The sequence below is a fragment of the Leptosomus discolor genome, chromosome 9 (genome assembly GCF_034619465.1).
Source record: "Leptosomus discolor isolate bLepDis1 chromosome 9, bLepDis1.hap2, whole genome shotgun sequence".
Lineage (NCBI taxonomy): Eukaryota > Metazoa > Chordata > Aves > Leptosomiformes > Leptosomidae > Leptosomus > Leptosomus discolor.
Genome location: NC_141399.1, coordinates 18,714,361 through 18,731,473, shown reverse-complemented (window position 1 = coordinate 18,731,473; position 17,113 = coordinate 18,714,361). Strand labels below are relative to the sequence as shown.

General features: G+C 54.7%; 2 protein-coding genes across 2 annotated transcripts; both read left to right on the top strand.

Annotated features, from left to right (window-relative positions):
* Positions 1 to 3,285: 3,285 nt before the first annotated feature.
* On the top strand, positions 3,286 to 5,514 carry HYAL2 (hyaluronidase 2). The gene is made up of 3 exons (XM_086469971.1): positions 3,286 to 4,212; positions 4,883 to 4,972; positions 5,116 to 5,514. Exons 1-3 carry the CDS (start codon positions 3,286 to 3,288, stop codon positions 5,512 to 5,514), a joined length of 1,416 nt encoding a protein of 471 aa, XP_086326097.1.
* A 1,513-nt stretch (positions 5,515 to 7,027) lies between these two features.
* On the top strand, positions 7,028 to 8,586 carry HYAL1 (hyaluronidase 1). The gene is made up of 3 exons (XM_086470116.1): positions 7,028 to 7,966; positions 8,086 to 8,175; positions 8,269 to 8,586. Exons 1-3 carry the CDS (start codon positions 7,067 to 7,069, stop codon positions 8,584 to 8,586), a joined length of 1,308 nt encoding a protein of 435 aa, XP_086326242.1. The 5' UTR covers positions 7,028 to 7,066.
* The last annotated feature ends 8,527 nt before the right edge of the window (positions 8,587 to 17,113 follow it).

Sequence of the window (17,113 nt, the reverse complement as noted above, 5' to 3'; positions counted from 1 at the left end):
AGGGGGAGTGTTTGTGCACACCTGGTGGAACTGGTGGTGAAGGAACTGTGAGTTGTGGCTGTTTCCAGGTGCTCTGTTTTGGCACATGGCGCTGGCAGGAGTTGGTGGCTTTGTCAGGCTGTGACTCTGCTCGTAGCTGCTGATGTCCTTTAAATGTAGAACTAAAAATATGTTGATATAAATATGTGTCATTTTCTTGTTCAGCCCAGTAGAGTTGGAGCTCAGGCCCCTCTCCCCTTCCATGTGGGGAGGGAGCTCTGGAAGGACCTGGGAGGCAGCAAGGGACCTGGGCATCATGGGCAGCCCAGCCTCAAGCCAACCTCTTCCCGTCCATCTGCCTCAGCCCCACAGCAGGGAGGATCTGCCTGTCTGCTCCTTCATCGCCTGCCCTGCCAAATCACTGCCAGATCACTGCCAAATCAGTGCTTCATTAATCACTGAGGCCTGATGACTTTCTTAAACCTGGTGTGACCCCGTGCTGGGATGCCGCCCGCCTGTCCCCCAAGCGGTGCCGGCTGTCCGTGGGGCGAGCATGATCTGACTTGGTGCCCCGTGTCCTGCAAATGTTTTCCTGCAGCCACCGCCACCTCTCGTCATTTCCTCTGCACAAGCCGGCTAGGAAATGAGCTGCTGACGAAAGCTGTAATGAGAGTGAGTGGAGTGGTGTGTCCTGCCAGCACTTTGGCTTGCAGGCGATGAGGCTGTGGGACTTTTGCCCATTGATCCATTGGGGCCCCAACCTGAGGGACAATGGATCATGGTGCCCTCGAGGGGGACTGGGTGGCTGCGCAAGGCCTTACGGCTTGGTGAGGTTAAAGGAGGCAGTGGCTGTGGCCCACTGGCCCCATGAGCATCTCCATGTCTGCTGTGGCCACCCCAGTCCCCCTCCTGGTGCCCGTGGGGTAGGGCCGTGCTTGCGGGTGCCAACCTGTTGTTCTGGCCCCACGGCTGCTCCATCCCCACACCGATCTCCTGTCACATCTTGCCCAGACCTGTCTGGCATGAGGGGGTGTGACTAACGCCCCATTATCTAGTATTGGTGAGGGATTCAGTGCCCGCCTCTGCTGCCCCGCGCCCCTCTCCACTCTTGTGCCTGGCTGGGAATGGCTTAAAATCATCTTGCCATCAGCGGGACAAGATGGGAGAGGGGAGGTTGGATCTCTCTGGCTACCTCCTTCCAGGATCTAGGGTCTTCCCTGTGGGATGGGAGCAGGGAAATGGAGGCAGGCGATGCTGAGCCCTCCCAAGGGGGTGGCAGCGAGAAGCTGCATTGCGTCAAAGACTTCCAGCCCTCCCAGCAGTGGAAAGCTGTGACCCGTCCAGCTACCCCACTTCCGGCAGGGCTGGTTACATTCAGGACACGAGGCTGTGGAGGATGGAAAATTTTAGGCATTGCTGTTGCCAGTGAAGGGACCCTGTTTACTGCCCGGAGGGGAAGGGCAGGCCCACTGGCGCTGGGATTTCTTGGCTCCCTGCAATATCCCCCGAGGTTTTTAACAGCCAACGCCTGGCTGGTGGCTGACCTGCTCCCAGCCAGTGCCCAGCGTTGCCTGCAGGCTGGGCAGAGCCATGGGGTGCAGCCCAGATACAGAGTGGCCAGCCTGGACACTCTGCGGTACCACCACCCTCTCTGTGGGAGCTTCACCACGAAAGCTGACACCCAAGTGGATCCTACTAACTGGAGCCATCTGTGGGTGCCTGCAGCCCTGGGCTTGGCACTGCCAGTACTGGGGTCCAGCACCAAACAATGCTGGGCTTGGTGCTCCCGCCTGCTCCCCAGAGAGCTGGCGGGCGGCTGGGGAGTGCTTCCGCAGATTCAGCCTCGCTTCCTTCCCCCGCCGGCCTCGGCACACCCTCATGCTCTGGCCCCGGTGCTTCCTCTGCAAGTCACCCGATGGCCCCCAGCCCACTGGGGCCTGCCCTGGCCAGAGCAGGCAGAGGACAGGCAGGACATGGGCACTGCCACATGGCCGGTCCCTGACCACTGCCAGCCTGGGGGGACCTGCCAGAGCCTCGGCGGCACCCCGGGAAGGACACCCACCCCCAGCCCTGCTGCCCCCGTGGCCCCCCTTGTCCCCACCGGGCAGGAAACCCGCGGGGCTGTGGCTGAGTCAGCAACACCGACTGCCCAGGCCCCACACAGGACGTCCTGCCCGGCACGGCACCGCCCCAGGGACAGCATTGCCCTGGGGACGCTGCTGTTTTCTTCTGGGGACACTACCGCCTTGGGGACACCACCATTCTGGGGTCACCACCGCTCTGGAGTCACTGCCATTTTCAGGGCAACATGATCCTAGGGTCACCATGCTGCGGTCACCCCTGTTCTGGGGTCACCACAGTTGCAAGGTCACCACCATCCAGGGGATACCATCCTGGGGTCATCACCGTTTTGTGGTCACCACCATTTTAGAGTGACCGTGATCCTGGGGACACCACTATTTTATTTTAGGGTCACCGCTGTCCTGGGGTCACCGCCGTTTTGGGTACCCCCCCACCCCGCCGAGCGCCGTAGCTCCTTGCTCCCACCCCGCCCCCCGAGGCGCCCCCTGCCGGCACCCCCGCGGCCCCGCCCCGTTCCGCCGCGCGGGGGGCGGGGTCTCCCGGGCCGTACCAACCGTTGCGGGACCGGAGGGGTGTTACGCCTCGCCCGGTGCCGAGGCCCCACGGAGGTGTGTGTGGGTGGGGGTGGTCCGCTGCCGATCCGCGCCCCCGCAGCCCCGCGATGGTCCGCGCCGCCACCCCGGCGCGCCGCGGTCGGGGCGTGGCCGGTGGGAGCGGGGAGTCGGCGCCCCCGCGGGTGGCGCGCGCCGGGGAGGTTTAAAGCGGGCGGCGGGGGGAGGCATCGTTGGTAGGAGTTCGTGGCGGTGGGTGGTGTGAGCCGCTGTGAGACCGGGCGGCGGAGCGGAGCGGAGCGGAGCGGGGCGAGACGAGACGAGACGAGACGAGACGAGCGTGGGGGCCGCGCCCCGGCGCTTTGTGTGCGGGTCTCAGACAAAGGCGGCGTCGCGGCGGCACCTGGGGGAGCGGGAGCGGCGGGGAGTGAGATCGCGAGCGAGGGGGAGCAGGGAGAGGAGAGCGATCGGAGTCGCTCGGGACCGGGATTCCCGGGAGCCAGCCCACGGGGGCTCTGCCCCCACCCCTCCGGGACACTCCTGCTCTGGGCGGGAGTTGTGGGGAGGGGGCAGGGTCTGCCTTGGGGGGGGGGGGGGTGCAGAGACACCCCCTGCCTGCACCCCCCTCCTGATCCCCGTTCTCTCAGCTGCCCCCGGGCCCCCGTTGGGCAGGATGCGCGGGGACTGTGCGGTGGTGGTGGCTGTGCCCTGGCTGGCCCTGCTGGCCCTGGCCTGGCAGCCCCCTGAAAAGCCGGCAGCCACCCCGCTGCTCACCCGACGGCCCTTCCTGGTGGCCTGGAACGTGCCCACCCAGGACTGCAAGCCCCGCTTCCAAGTGTCCCTCGACTTCAGCCTCTTCGACCTGCACGCCTCCCCCAATGAGGGCTTCGTGGGGCAGAACCTCACCATCTTCTACAAGGAGCGCCTGGGGCTCTACCCCTACTACACCAGCCAGCGCGTGGCCATCAACAGCGGTGTCCCCCAAAACAGCAGCCTGTCTGAGCACCTCGCCCGCCTCCACGAGGGCATCAGCAAATACATCCGCTCACCGGCCAAGGAGGGGCTGGCCGTCATCGACTGGGAAGAGTGGCGGCCCATCTGGGCTCGCAACTGGAAGCCCAAGGATGTCTACCGGGAGGTGTCTCAGCAGCTGGTGCGCCAGCGGCAGCCCACCTGGTCCCGTGAGGAGGTGAACAAGCAGGCGGTGTTCGAGTTCGAGTCGGCTGCTCAGCAGTTCATGGTGAGCACCCTGCGCGTGGCCAAGAGCTTCCGACCCAAGCAGCTCTGGGGGTTCTACCTCTTCCCCGACTGCTATAACCATGACTACAGCAAGAACAAGGAGAGCTACACCGGGCAGTGCCCAGATGTGGAGAAGACACGTAATGACCAGCTGGCATGGCTCTGGAGGGAGAGCATGGCTCTCTACCCCTCCATCTACCTCGATCTGCTCCTGGCCTCCACCCCCAACAGCCGCAAGTTCGTGCGGGCACGGGTGGTGGAGGCCATGCGCATCTCGCAGCAGCACCACGATGGCTACTCCCTGCCTGTCTTTGTCTACACCCGGCCCACCTATATCCGCAAGCTGGACGTGCTGAGCCAGGTAGGGCTGCACCACTGGGATGTCCTTGTCCCAGTCCCTGGGTGCCTGGGCTCTGGGGTCAGATGAGGTGGTCCCTCTGCCCATGTCCCATCTTTCTCCCCTTGAGCGGGGTGACTCCGGAGGCTGTTGTCTGCCCTCACAGTGCTACTGGCACCCTGTGGTTTGACTGTCTCCGAATGGGGTGGGGAGCTGCACCCTTTGGCATTGGGCTGGCCCCAGGGAGCAGGAGGGGTGCCTAGCCCTGACTCCCTCCCTCCAAGTAGGCGAAGTCACAGTAGGGACACTCAGCTCAGCCCCTCCCCTCTGTCGGTGGATGATGGGGTGGCACAAACTGCCCCACTTATGGGCAAGATGTCTGGCAGCAGGACTAGCACCAGTGGTCACCATCGCCTGGGAAGTGCTGCAGGACTCCTGGGTCCTGGCAGTCAGGACTGAGGGGTACGTGAGCCCATAGCCCCTGCACTGTGCTGACTTAGCCCCTGAGGAGGAGGGTGGTGGTGTGGAGCTTTGTCCCTGAGGAGATGGGACAGTCCCCTCTTCCGCGAGGGAAAGGGAGCAGAGATGGGGTCTTGCCTCCCTGACCCCATGGTGGGCTCTTTGGGGCTCATTGTTCTGGGGGGTGTGGGTGCTGTGTGGGTCTGTGGGCACTAACCAGGTTCTGTTCCCACAGCCAGACCTGATCTCCACCATCGGAGAGAGCGCGGCCCTGGGTGCAGCTGGGGCCATTTTCTGGGGTGATGCAGACTACACCAAAAACCGGGTATGTTTGGGGTCAGCATGCTTTCAGATGGGTGGGGGGTCACCTGCTCCCAGAGAGGGACTGGTGGCTTTGAGATTGGGGTGTCCTCTCCATCTGGGGTACTTTTCTCCCTGGTGTACCTCAACATGCCTCCTCTCCCGTAGAACTCATGCCAGATCCTCAAGGACTACCTGGAGGGGGACCTGGGCCGCTACATCGTGAATGTCACGACGGCAGCGCAGCGCTGCAGCACAGTATTGTGCCAGGGCCGCGGCCGCTGCCTGCGCCAGGACAGCACTGCTGATGTCTTCCTCCACCTCAACTCCACCAGCTTCCAGCTGCGGCGCCGGGATGGGGATGACCCCCAGCGCCCCCTCTTCTGGGCTGAGGGCCAGGTGTCCCCTGCTGACACCCTCTTCCTACGGACCCACTTCCGCTGCCACTGCTACCAGGGCTGGCAGGGCAGCAGCTGCCAGGTGCCTGCTGACCCCCGCAGTGATGCCCCTGACCCGCTGTCACCACTGGGACTTGGGGTGCTGTTGCTGCTTGCAAGCTGGTGCTAACCCCTCTGGACTGAACTGGCCCTCCTGGCATCCCATTTCTGTGACAGTGTAGGGGACCTATTTAAGATATCCCTACCCTGCCTGAGAGGCAGCTCGTTGCGGGGGGCTGCCCCTCACTGGGGGGAGAGCTGTGTGGTTGTCTCACCTCTGCCCTCCCTGCTGTGGTGCAGGTGCCCCCCCATAGGGATGGATGGGGGGTGGGGGGTGGGAGGCCCTCTCCTGTTGTAAGGAGAGGGATGGGGGCAAGGGGGACATGGGGGCAGGGGGCGGGTGCTGTGTGGTGCTGAGCCCCTGTGCACTGCCCCACACCAAAGTGCTTTACCTCGAATAAAGCTGGGCAGAGTGTGAGTGGGTTGTGGGCTGATTTTGGGGGGGGGGGGGCACAGGTCGCCCTACTGCTGCCTAACCCTCCTCCCAGGCATGGCCTCCCTGGGGTGGGGGTGAGGAGGACTCGGGGAAGGTGCTGCGGGGCTTCTCCGGTGGGGCCGGGCCGCAGCCGCGGGGGGCAGCCGGGGCCAGGCCACCCACGTGGAGGCTGCCGCGGGGCTGCCTCGCTCTCCCCTTGGCCATGCCTCTTACAGCAGGCTCCGCCCACGCCTCGCCTCTGCCCGGGCTCCGTCCCCGTCCTGGCCACACCCTCCCGGTCTTCCTTGACCCCGCCTGCCGCCGGAGACACCCCCCGCCCACGCGGAGCATGGGCACGGCAGGATCCGGGCAGCGGCGGCGGAACCCCCCGGGACCGGGACAGCCGCGTGGAGATACTGGCGCGCGCGCCGCGGGCGGGAGTGGGCGCAGCCCTGCGGGACGGGGACACCCCTGTGCCGCCAGCGTCCCCGAGCGGGGCTCCCCTCCCGTGCCGGCGCGGCCCCGTCCTTGGCGTGCCCGTGGGCACCTCCTGGCCCTGCCGGGACGCCCGACCCTGCGTGGCACGGTCACCTTCCTGCCAGCACCCCTCGGCTGCTGTGCGCGCCCTCGCACCGTGCCCTCCCGTGGCTGCTGGCCCCACGCGTGAGTGTCCCCGCACCGTGTCATCTTGTGCCACCACCATTCCCCGGGCTGTGTCCCACCGGGTCCTGTCCGATGCTATGAGCTTCCTCCCAGCAGTGCCCTCCCCCTGCCATCTCACGGCCGATGCTCTGCACTTCCCCAGCGGCGCCCGCCCGGCGCAGCCCAGGCCCGTCACCGTGACCTTGCCCCCCGCCCCCTGTCTGTTTGTTTTTCCAACCCAGCTCATCGCCAGCCCGTCATCGGGTGTTGACTCTGCGCATTCCTCCGCAGCAGGGCCGGCTGCCGGTCATTCACCAGCGCTGGCACACGCTGTCCTCCCTCCGCGGCCACTGTGCTGGGCTCCGGCTGCTGATAACTTTAGGGACTCCATGTGAGGAGGTGGGAGAGGTGACCCTGGGTGACTGGCACCACTCGGGGACAGGGGTGTGGAATAATGCTGGCCCCAGCTTGGGCTGGGGATAAAAGCGTCAAGGTCTGCCCAGATCTCAGCCCCTCTTGGCTCTCCCCAGGCAGCTCCGGGACCCATCCTGCATCCACCAGCACCATGGAATCGGGGTGGTCCTGCTGGGTCCTCCTGCTGCTCCTGCTTGCCCCGGCCTGCAGTGGGGGGCCTGGCCCTGTCCTCATCAACCGGCCCTTTGTCACCATCTGGAACATCCCCACCGAGAGCTGCGCCAAGAAGTACAATGTCCCTTTCAACCTGGAGGTCTTCGATGTGTTGGCCAACGACCACCAGTCCTTCATTGGGCAGGACATCACCCTCTTCTACAGCAAGGAGCTGGGACTCCTCCCCTACTACACGGCTGATGGGGTGCCAGTGAATGGGGGGGTCCCCCAAAATGCCAGCCTGCAGGCCCACCTCGACCAGGCCACCCGAGACATTGAGGTCACCCTCCCCAGCCCTGCTTACAGTGGGCTGGCTGTCATTGACTGGGAGAAGTGGCGCCCGCTGTGGATCCGCAACTGGGACTCCATGGCTATCTACCAGCAGAAGTCGGAGGAGCTGGTGCAGCAGCAGCACCCGCAGTGGCCCCCCAAGCTGGTGAAGGAGAGGGCCAAGAAGCAGTTTCAGCAGAGTGCCCACAACTTCATGCAGCAGACTCTGCAGCTGGGTGAGACTCTCCGTCCTGACGGCTACTGGGGTTTCTATGGGTTCCCCAACTGCTACAACAATGACTTTGACAGCCTGCCGTACACTGGGACGTGCCCGGAGGTGGAGCAGCAGAGGAACGAGATGCTATCGTGGCTCTGGCAGAGCAGCCGGGCACTCTACCCCAGCATCTACCTGCCCCCCTCCTTCAATGGCACCAACAAGGCACTCGTCTATGTCCGGCACCGTGTGGCCGAGGCTTTTGCTGTCCAGCGCAGAGTCCTCAAGGACGGCATCCCCGTCCTGCCCTACTCCCAGATTGCCTTCGACCACACCGTTGACTTCCTCTCCCAGGTGATGGGGACATGGGGGCGGTAGGCACTTCTTGGGCTGATGGGTTGGCACTGGGGAGGCTGCCAGAGTGGTGCGAGGTCTTTGGGCACCATTGACTTCTCCTCTCCCCTTGGGTGCAGGAGGACCTGATGAATACCATTGGGGAGAGCGCAGCTCAGGGTGCTGCTGGCATCATCCTCTGGGGCAGCCTCAACTACAGCACCTCCAAGGTGAGTGTGGCAGGCGGCACTGCGCCACCACCCGCGGGGATCCCCCCCCCCGACCCAGGCTGCGCAGGGCTGTGACACTGTGTGTCATTGCAGGAGATGTGCCTGAGGCTGAAGGACTATGTGGAGGGGCCCCTAGGTCACTACATTGTCAACGTGACAGCCAGCGCTGATCTGTGCAGCCAGAGCCTGTGCTCCGGCCAGGGCCGCTGCGTGCGCCGGGAGAAAAAGCAGGGCTTCCTCCACCTTGACCCCTTCCGCTTCGCCATCAACCTGCAAGTCGGAAAGCCCTGGCTGGTGGCCCAGAGCCTGGAGTCTGGCGACGACATCTCGCAGCTGGCCAAGGAGTTCAGCTGCCAGTGCTACAACAAGTGGCAGGGACCCCGCTGTGACACACAGGGCTTCGCCGAGTGACCTTGCCACCCCTCCCACCCCTACCGGTGACACTAGGGCAGGCAGGGTGACACCACCCTGTGCCCCAGCACCCTCACTGTGGGGCTGGGAACCCAACTGCGGGGCTGCTAATAAAACTGGTAGGCACCCGCAAGCATCTCCTTGTCTTCTGCTGTGGCACGTTTTTGGGGTGGGAGGGTCCCCCAGTGACACCAGTGGTGTCTCAGGATGCTACCAAGGGCTGTGCATCAGACTGGGGGGGGTGGGGGTGGGGTGGTGGTGGGGGGGTGTCTGTGAGTGTAACACCTCAGAGAAGCCAGAAAAAAAGAGAAAAATTTATGGGAAAAGACATAGGATGCAGGATAATGGGGGAAGACGATGAGAAAAGGGGGAATGATGGGGAGTAGCCAGGGAGCCAAAGCAATAGGGGTGAAAAGACATGCCTGTGCAGCTGTAGCTGGAGGAGTGTGAGCCATGGCTCTATGGCCCAGCTGTATCACATGAAGAGCCCCAGGACTTGTGAGCCTTGGGAGAATGACTGCAGAACAGAGGACTTCTCTTTCATAGATGTCATGGGAACAAGCATGTACTATGCAGCCCTCACCCTGGCTTTTAATCTCTACTGCTAAGAAACCAGATTGGGATCCAATCAAAAATGGTTCAACTAGTGGCAGGCCGGTTGCTTCTGTGTAGTCTGTGGGTGTTGAAATAGGAACTCACCCTGGGGTTGTGCTGTGCAAAGAGGATGGGGCAACTAGAAAAGTTTTAGTGTTCCAACTGTTTGGTACCAACTCTACTCTGTTTCTTACCAACTCTGTTAAGCTCTATTTCTTAGCAATGCTATTAGACACTATCGACTAGCTACTGACTCCCTGTGCTCTCTCTAGGATGTGCTGTGCTGGGGTCCAGCAGCATTGCCTGCATCTTCAGGGCTGGGGCTGCAGGTGCAGGTGGGGCAGTAGGGTGGCCTTGGCCTTAATGGAGCTGAGGCTGCTGCCAGTATGGGTATTGCAAAACAGGGAGGAGCATGAGCAGCATGCTGGAGGCCCTCCGGGGTTTGGCTGCTGGGTGGTGGCAGAAAGAAGAGGGTTCCGACACGACATCCTCGAACATCGATGTGGTGCCTGTGCCGCATGGCAGTGACATTGCAGGGTAGCACCCGGCAGAAGGGAGCAGCCAGAGGAGAAATTTCTGAAGAGCACATGTTGCTTTTCACTCCCAGAGCCACTGGTGGTGGGACTCCAGAGCCCAGAGGTCCATAAAGCCATGTTGAACAGCTGAGGTCAATGAGAGGACCGTGTTGTGTCTGGCTGCGTCCAGAAGTGGGTCCCCAGGGAGGAGCGGGCACGGCTGCAGCGTTGGGCATCCCAGTGCTTTCCAGCTGGGCACCTCTGACACCAGCAGCAATGTCCTTACAGTCTTTGTTGTCTTGTCACTGGATGCTGACTGTAAGGAAACATCATCAAAGCTGTTAGAGCCACCTAAAATCTGCATCCACCTAAACACAAAGGGCAGTGGCAAGTGTGTGGCAGGAAGCCTCTGCCAAGCACAGGAGGAGGTAGCCCAAGGCACAGGGGAAGCCTTGGGGAAAAGGAGGAGGATTCCTCCAGTCCTCCACTTTTTCTACAGGTATTGCAATACAGAGCCAGAGCAGGATGACAGCTCTTTCTGAAGAGCAGAAAGAAAGAAGGAAGGGAAACTGCTCGGCAGGGACTTGCTATTTCTTGTCTCTCCTGGGGAGAGGGTGGCTCCTGCCTTCTCCCTGGGCTAGTGCAATGCAGAAGCATTTAGTGTAACAGGGAGGAGAGCTTGTATAGGTGACACACTTGCATGAGTTTTGGCAACACAACCCTATGACTACAAAAATGGTCCAAAATACCCATTTTCAAGATGCCCTCTCCAGGGCACAATTGTGTTTCAAAAAGCATTTATTAACAACAACATCCTGGCTAGAATAACTTGGGGTTGTGAGCACCCCCAGAACTCATATAGACCCCAGCGATAACCAGCATTTGATTTCTGCAGAGTTACTACAGCTGACTTGTTAATTTCTTTTTATTACATTTATTCACTGTAATAAAATACTTACTCAGTATCTGAGAAGGTACCAATGGAGACATGATTAGAATCATAGAATCATTAGGTTGGAATAGACCTCTAAGATCATCAAGTCCAACTGTCAACCCCACTATGCCCACTAAACCATGTCCTGAAGTGCTACATCAACACGTTATTTCAACACCTCCAGAAATGGCGACTCCACCACTTCCCTGGGCAGCCTGTTCCAATGTTTGACCACTCTTTCAGTAAAGAAATTTTTCCTAATGTCCAGTCTAAACCTCCCCTGGCACAACTTGAGGCCATTTACTCTCATCCTATTGCTTATTAATTGGGAGAAGAGACTGACACCCACGTGGCTACAACCTCCTTTCAGGTAGTTGCAGAGAGCAACTCTTCTCCAGATCTTTGGATTCCCCAGTCACGGCTTTCAGAAACATGTACTGGGTTATTACCAAGCTCTTTGCCAAGCTGGCGGCCCTTGAAAAAAATTAGTCATAATTGGATTTTGGCCCAGAATTAATTGTTTAATCTAATTATTACAGAGCTAGCTTGGTAAATGTTTGGTGTACATGTTGGAAACAATATTATCTTAGTATTTTTTGTATGTGGAATGTGATTTAGCTTGACAAACTCTCGAATACGCTCCTCCCAAGATACAAAGAAGTTGATAGTTGCCATGTATGAAATGCTGAAATTGAAAGCCAAGTTCACCTTGCTATTCACACAAAGAAATTACTATGCATTTAAGTCCTCTTTAAGCCTGGAAGGTATCATGACAGCTGTGTGCTTAGAGCTTTTAGTCATATAATGTTCTTCAAGTGTTCAGCTTCTGAATATCTAGTGCATAGTTAGGGGCTGGTTTGGAGTTCTACTGGGCACAGAATTTTATTTTATCTCAATCCATTAACTGAACTAAGCATTGAAATGGGCATCAGGGAAGAGACACTTCCTCTGGAGTTGCAGAAGGGTCTAACACTGTCAGAAGCTGCATAAGCACTGCAAGAAACCCTACCTCTAGGTGCTGGCTTGCAGCTTGTCTTAAATATAAGTGAGGCTGGAAACCTGGACCAGCTCTTTCTCTTGTTGTTGAAATAATGCAAGCTTGGGCATGAACACAGTTTGGCACCTTCAAATATTAGTTTTAAATGGGTAAGAGGATTTGTTTTATTCATCCTACTTACTGTAGCTGTTCCTCAGTCCTTGCCTCTTACAGTATATCTAAAGACACCCAAGACACTGGATTTCATGTAATCTAGCTTGTTTTACTCCAGACTCCAAGGAACAGAGACTAGAAAGACACTGCACATCGTGCCAACAGACAACTTAGAAGCATTGAACATCTGCTGGGTTGTTTTTTTTCAGGTCTGAAATCCATGCTGTGCCTTGTAAATGTGTAGTGCTCTGCAAATCCTTCTGCAGTGCTGAAACAAGCCCACAGTCAGTGGGAGCATGCTGGAGAGGAGCCAAAGCAAGAGGTGCCAGCAGTCCGACAGCACCCTGGGGCTTTGTGTGGTTCACATTTCTGGCCGCTCCACGTCTCTTGGGTGTGGCATGCTTATGGTGCTGTCACACCAGCTTGTATTTTCTGTGCTCAGCTTGCTTGTCCACTGCATTACAGAGTTCACAGAAAATTGATTTCTAGGCTTTTTCCACATGCTGCTTTGAGAAATAAGGGCAGTCTGTCACTTCAAACTGTCCTTACATCGCCTAGTTTTTCATTGCAACAACTGAGTATTTTTTGTCTAGGTAGCTTAAGCCACATGTTCTCTCCAAAATGAATTTATCATAAGTACTTACTATGGTTAACTATTCCAAACAGAGGAAACTGAACTGATGATTGCTCTGAAATTAGAAAGATCTAGAATGAAAGTGTTAATAGTAAGAAGCCTTTAAATGCTTCCGTATGACTAGGACATTGAGTAGTTTAGCTGAATGGCAAGGTGTAGACTAAGTCTTGCATAAAACAGATGGAAGAAAGCCCTCCCAAAAAACCCACAGGCTTTTCAGACACAAATTGGAAAGTAGAAGCCTGTTAATTAGCTGATAAGAAAAGTTCTCATCTGCCTTGTTGCCTGACTAAAACCATCAAAATCAGTAAAGAGAGAGAAAATTCCTACATTGTTAAAAATCGGTTTAATCAGACACTAAGATACTGTTTTCCGTTTTGTCTTTGCATTAACAGCCCATGCCTATGGTTAGACGACCAAGAAGGTGATCATATTTTGAGACCTCAGGAGTTCTTTTAAGACCCCACTAGTTATCGTGTGCCATTGCATTTTGCTTCATCCAAAGCTTTGGACAGAAGTCATAAAGCCAAAATCAGAAGAATAGGAAGCAGGTTCTTCCAGACCACGTCTCCTGCAGGCTGGGTGCTGAGCTTCTCCTCTGGCCTTTGGACTTGATAAGTACAAAGCTCTTTTGGAAGAAATAAATCCTTCCCAAAAGCAGGTCATAGTAACTGTACGGCTTGAAATTAAATAGATGGCATGTGGGTCCTTAAAATGCCTTTTATTCCATCTACATTGCATGGGAGGCTTGTGGCACTCGCATGCTGGTCACTGTCTAAAAGCTCTGGTTGCTTCGTACACGTGCAAGTGTGCTGAAGCTGAAGGAAGACAGAGGAGTGCTGGGTGCTCTGCTTTTGGAGGAGATGCTGATAATCAGTGCCAGCTTGGTGGTGCTAGAAGTATCTGAACAGACACATGCTTTTGGCTGCGATTTCTGGGCTAGCGTGCACCCGCTACCTGCATGTAACTTACCACAGCCCTGGGGATAAGTGGTGAACAAAAATGCATTCCTACCAATGACCTGATGTAAGGCTGCATGAAGTGACTGCAAAACTGTCGGTGTGTGCAAGACCAACCTTAATCCAACACAAGTTCAGCACAAGACATGACAGTCAAGGGGAGGCGGGGCTCCACCAGAGCATCAGCAGAGATGGCTGCTCCAGTTAGCACTGAAGCCTGGGAACATGAGACTCTGGGAACAGGTTTTGGTTGCTATGTTTAGCTGCAGCTACAGAAAGCCCACCTAACTACCAATGAAGCACCGTTCTGCTGTATCCAAAGTTTACAGGTGAGCAGCTCACCCAACCATAACAGCTAAGAGGACTTGGAGAGAGGCATCTCAGAGAAACGTGAGGCCAGGAGGAGCAGGAGGCGGCACAAAAACTGCCTCCAAGGACACCTGAATGTATGAGCAGCTCAAGGTGCCACCCAGAGCAACAGAGGTTTTGTTGGCTTTGTATATGTCAATAGCACCAAGGATGTGCACACAGCTTCATAGTGTTCCTGTTAATTAGTACTTTAAACAAAACTTGCAACTTCTTTCATGCGCAATGTCAAAGCTCACTTCTCATTACTGTTTCAGAAGTGAAATACCATACAGAAATAACTCCCAGAAGCTTGAAAGTAAGACCCTCTACCCAAACCCCATCTCAGTCTGTCATCTTTTGCTCACTCAGAGCAGCACTGACTTGAACACAAGATCTTCCAGCTACCAGTTACCTAAAATGAAAGTGTCTCTTCCTTACAGTCTCTTTGTATTCACATTTTGTGTTTGCAAATCACCCACTTCTTACCTTTTCTCTTGCTCAGGTATTTCTAGGAAAGATCTGAAAATATCTAAAAAAAGATCTAAGAAAGATCTAAAATGGTCTTCAGGTGCCACAGCCTCTGCTGTTTCCCTGGATTTGACATACCTTGTTTTGGAGGACTAACAGGGATATCGAGCGTCATTCCTCTGATTTAACAGATTGCAATTTCAGAAGTTACTTGAAAAAAAAATGTGAACCCTGAAGCACAGTTTGCAGGCTCTCAGCAAGTGTTTAAGCATCCAGCACAAACACCAGACCCTGCTTCAGGTTATATAAACAAAAATGCCTCTGCATTTTCAAGCTTGTCCTACTTTATTCCATAATTTTTTTAATCTGCCAGCGTTGGGGCTGGGCACCAGAACAGGACTTTCGCCGCAAAAATGCGGGTGGAGCAGCTCCTTTCCTGTAAGTGTCTCAAGTCTTACGCAGGCAGTGCTGGTATGCAGGTTGCAAGGGCTTCCTCATTTTCTGTTAGGGCAACGCGTGGTCTGTGTCTTTCACTGCAGTCAGGGCCACCAGAGGCAGAACACTCGTGCTATTTGCAGCATCTCCGACGCTCCGATTTGGCAGTAACTCCTCTCCTAGTTATTTTCCACCCTGGGATTTTAAAAACAGGCTAATCAGTGTCCTATGCTGGCATTAGTAAGTCAGCAGGAGTGTTATCAACAGCACAAGGAGGGTCAGAGTGAGGCCTTGTGAACTGACTTGCAAAGTAATTTTCCTCCAATGACATGTGAAGCATGAAACTACACAGCGCTCCAAACACTGCTCTAAGCTGCTGCTGCAGACTTAAAGCAAACTTTAAGAATATTTCTATTTTGAAGAATATTATAGCAAAACATTTTGCATGAACTGTCCTGTATTTGATTATAACTCCTCTCAGGATGAAAAATTTTGTTTGACAGATTACTGGTCATCATTCCCAATTAAAGACAGAAATAGCTGTAATCCTCTCTACTGTTGGGCAGAGTTTGGGGTTCTTTTCAGCAAACCCAAACCAAGCAGGAATTAAAGTGGGGGAAACAACTTTGAGTCTGAACCTGCCCTCAGCACAAAATGTATATATTATCTTACTTGTTTCAATATGCACCAACTGGTACCTGCACACAGCAGAAATCAGCTGAGATAACATGGAGTCAATGTTTGAGGCCTGGCTTTTCTCACCATAACAACAAATCTGTAAAGAGAATAAGAGGAACATGGATAACTTGCAGCATCCAGCTTAGTAGCTGCAGTGTTGTTGGAAGACTGACTTTTGCCAGAATACTTCATATACTATCACAGTGCACGACGCAGAACTACAGTGGATGTCTGAACACAAATACTACATACTCTGGGGAGTGTGTTGTGCAAAGCATCGGCAGAATATACACAGTGCCAGAGAGGCATGTGTGTGCTTCCTTGTCTTCAAGGCAGCTGGGAAAAGGGGTGGTATGTATTTAATTTTATTCTCCTTTTATAAAATAGTGGAGGTGGTGGCTTTTGAATACGGTCATCTGAAACCAGCCTGCTCTCCCGACTGCATAAATCAGCTCTTGGGGCACAAATGGCTCTCTATATTCACTTGCCTAGAACAGGAAAGCCTCCCTAAAAAAACAAGCTACCCCTTTCTCCCTGCATCTCTGCCACTCTATCAAAATCAGTTAGATGGAGCAGATTTTCTGTCAAAAAATCCATACTGCATTTATTCATGTTGAACACCTGTGATGCTTTTTATTTCATGTACTAACACTTGCTCAGTTTGATTTGACAATCTGCTTATTGAATTTGTTGAATCAGTAATTACACTCAAATTGAATGAATTAATTTGAAAAGCTGCATTCTCCCCATTGGTGTATGAAACCAGGTGAGCCCAAGAAGAACCACCACCAAAACCTACTAGCAACTGCTTTTCTGGGTGTTGGTCAGAAGGGTCACGAAATCTTTTCCTCCTCAGTTATGGCTAGAAGGCATAATAAGAGTGCTAGTTTTCTGCTAGCTACCAAAGTAAGCCTTACCTTTGTTTTCTAAGCAAGAAGAAACTACTTCTACATATGCAAGTTTCTACAGAAATATCTACCAATAACACAGAGTAAGGGGATCTCACCTTTAGAATGTCTCAATTTGGGTTCTTGCAAGATAAATCAATGTAACAGTTAAAATAAGGCAGATAATTGATCAAGAATCCCCAAGTGAAACAGAAGTACTATACATCAGAGTATTAATTTCTATCATGGTCTGAGCATGCCATTTATTTCTTCTACTACACAGACACTAGTGGAAAGCAGCGCAATGCCAATGCAAGCAACTTGCCAAAAATGTGCTTAACATAATATTTATGTAATGTTCTTACGTGCTGCCTGTTGTGAAGTGGAGCTGTGATGAAAGATAAGTTTTTTTCTTAGCCAAAGGTTATGGAAAAATCTCAGTTGTCTAGGATGGAGAAGCAGCACTTGACTACAGCTGCACGTACAGAAAACAGGCAGCATAAAAATAGCCAAACACTCCAGCAATGCACATAACAAGATTCCCCCTTTCCAAAGAGCCTGAGAAAGGCCAGGCAAGCTCTTAGGGTCTGACCAGACTTGAGATGAGAATTCCCGCTCATCAAGATAAGGCTTCCCAAACATCTGAGTCTTGGGGTACCCTAACATGATCCTATGCTTCAGGACAAGGATCCACCTAAGTTTTTAAGATCTTATAGTCTGGACAGATAAAATAGCTCAGAGAAAGGAAAAATGAGGTACAGCGTGATTACATGAATAATTGTATTGTATTAACTTGCTTGCCAGTTCACCAATTGATGTTTCTGCCTTTCATTCTTCTCCTGCATGCTTACAATTTATCTGGGTAAAGACTGCAAAATATCTTTAAATACTGTGTTACCTGGCTCAACTGAATGCAATACAGTCC

Excerpts from the sequence above, each read along its gene's own strand:
- HYAL2 (XM_086469971.1), top strand. The coding sequence starts at position 3,286 with ATGCGCGGGGACTGTGCGGTGGTGGTGGCTGTGCCCTGGCTGGCCCTG. Across the intron at positions 4,213-4,882 it reads AGCTGGACGTGCTGAGCCAG|CCAGACCTGATCTCCACCAT; the intron begins GTAGGGCTGCAC and ends CTGTTCCCACAG. Across the intron at positions 4,973-5,115 it reads CAGACTACACCAAAAACCGG|AACTCATGCCAGATCCTCAA; the intron begins GTATGTTTGGGG and ends CCTCTCCCGTAG.
- HYAL1 (XM_086470116.1), top strand. The coding sequence starts at position 7,067 with ATGGAATCGGGGTGGTCCTGCTGGGTCCTCCTGCTGCTCCTGCTTGCC. Across the intron at positions 7,967-8,085 it reads CCGTTGACTTCCTCTCCCAG|GAGGACCTGATGAATACCAT; the intron begins GTGATGGGGACA and ends CCTTGGGTGCAG. Across the intron at positions 8,176-8,268 it reads TCAACTACAGCACCTCCAAG|GAGATGTGCCTGAGGCTGAA; the intron begins GTGAGTGTGGCA and ends GTGTCATTGCAG.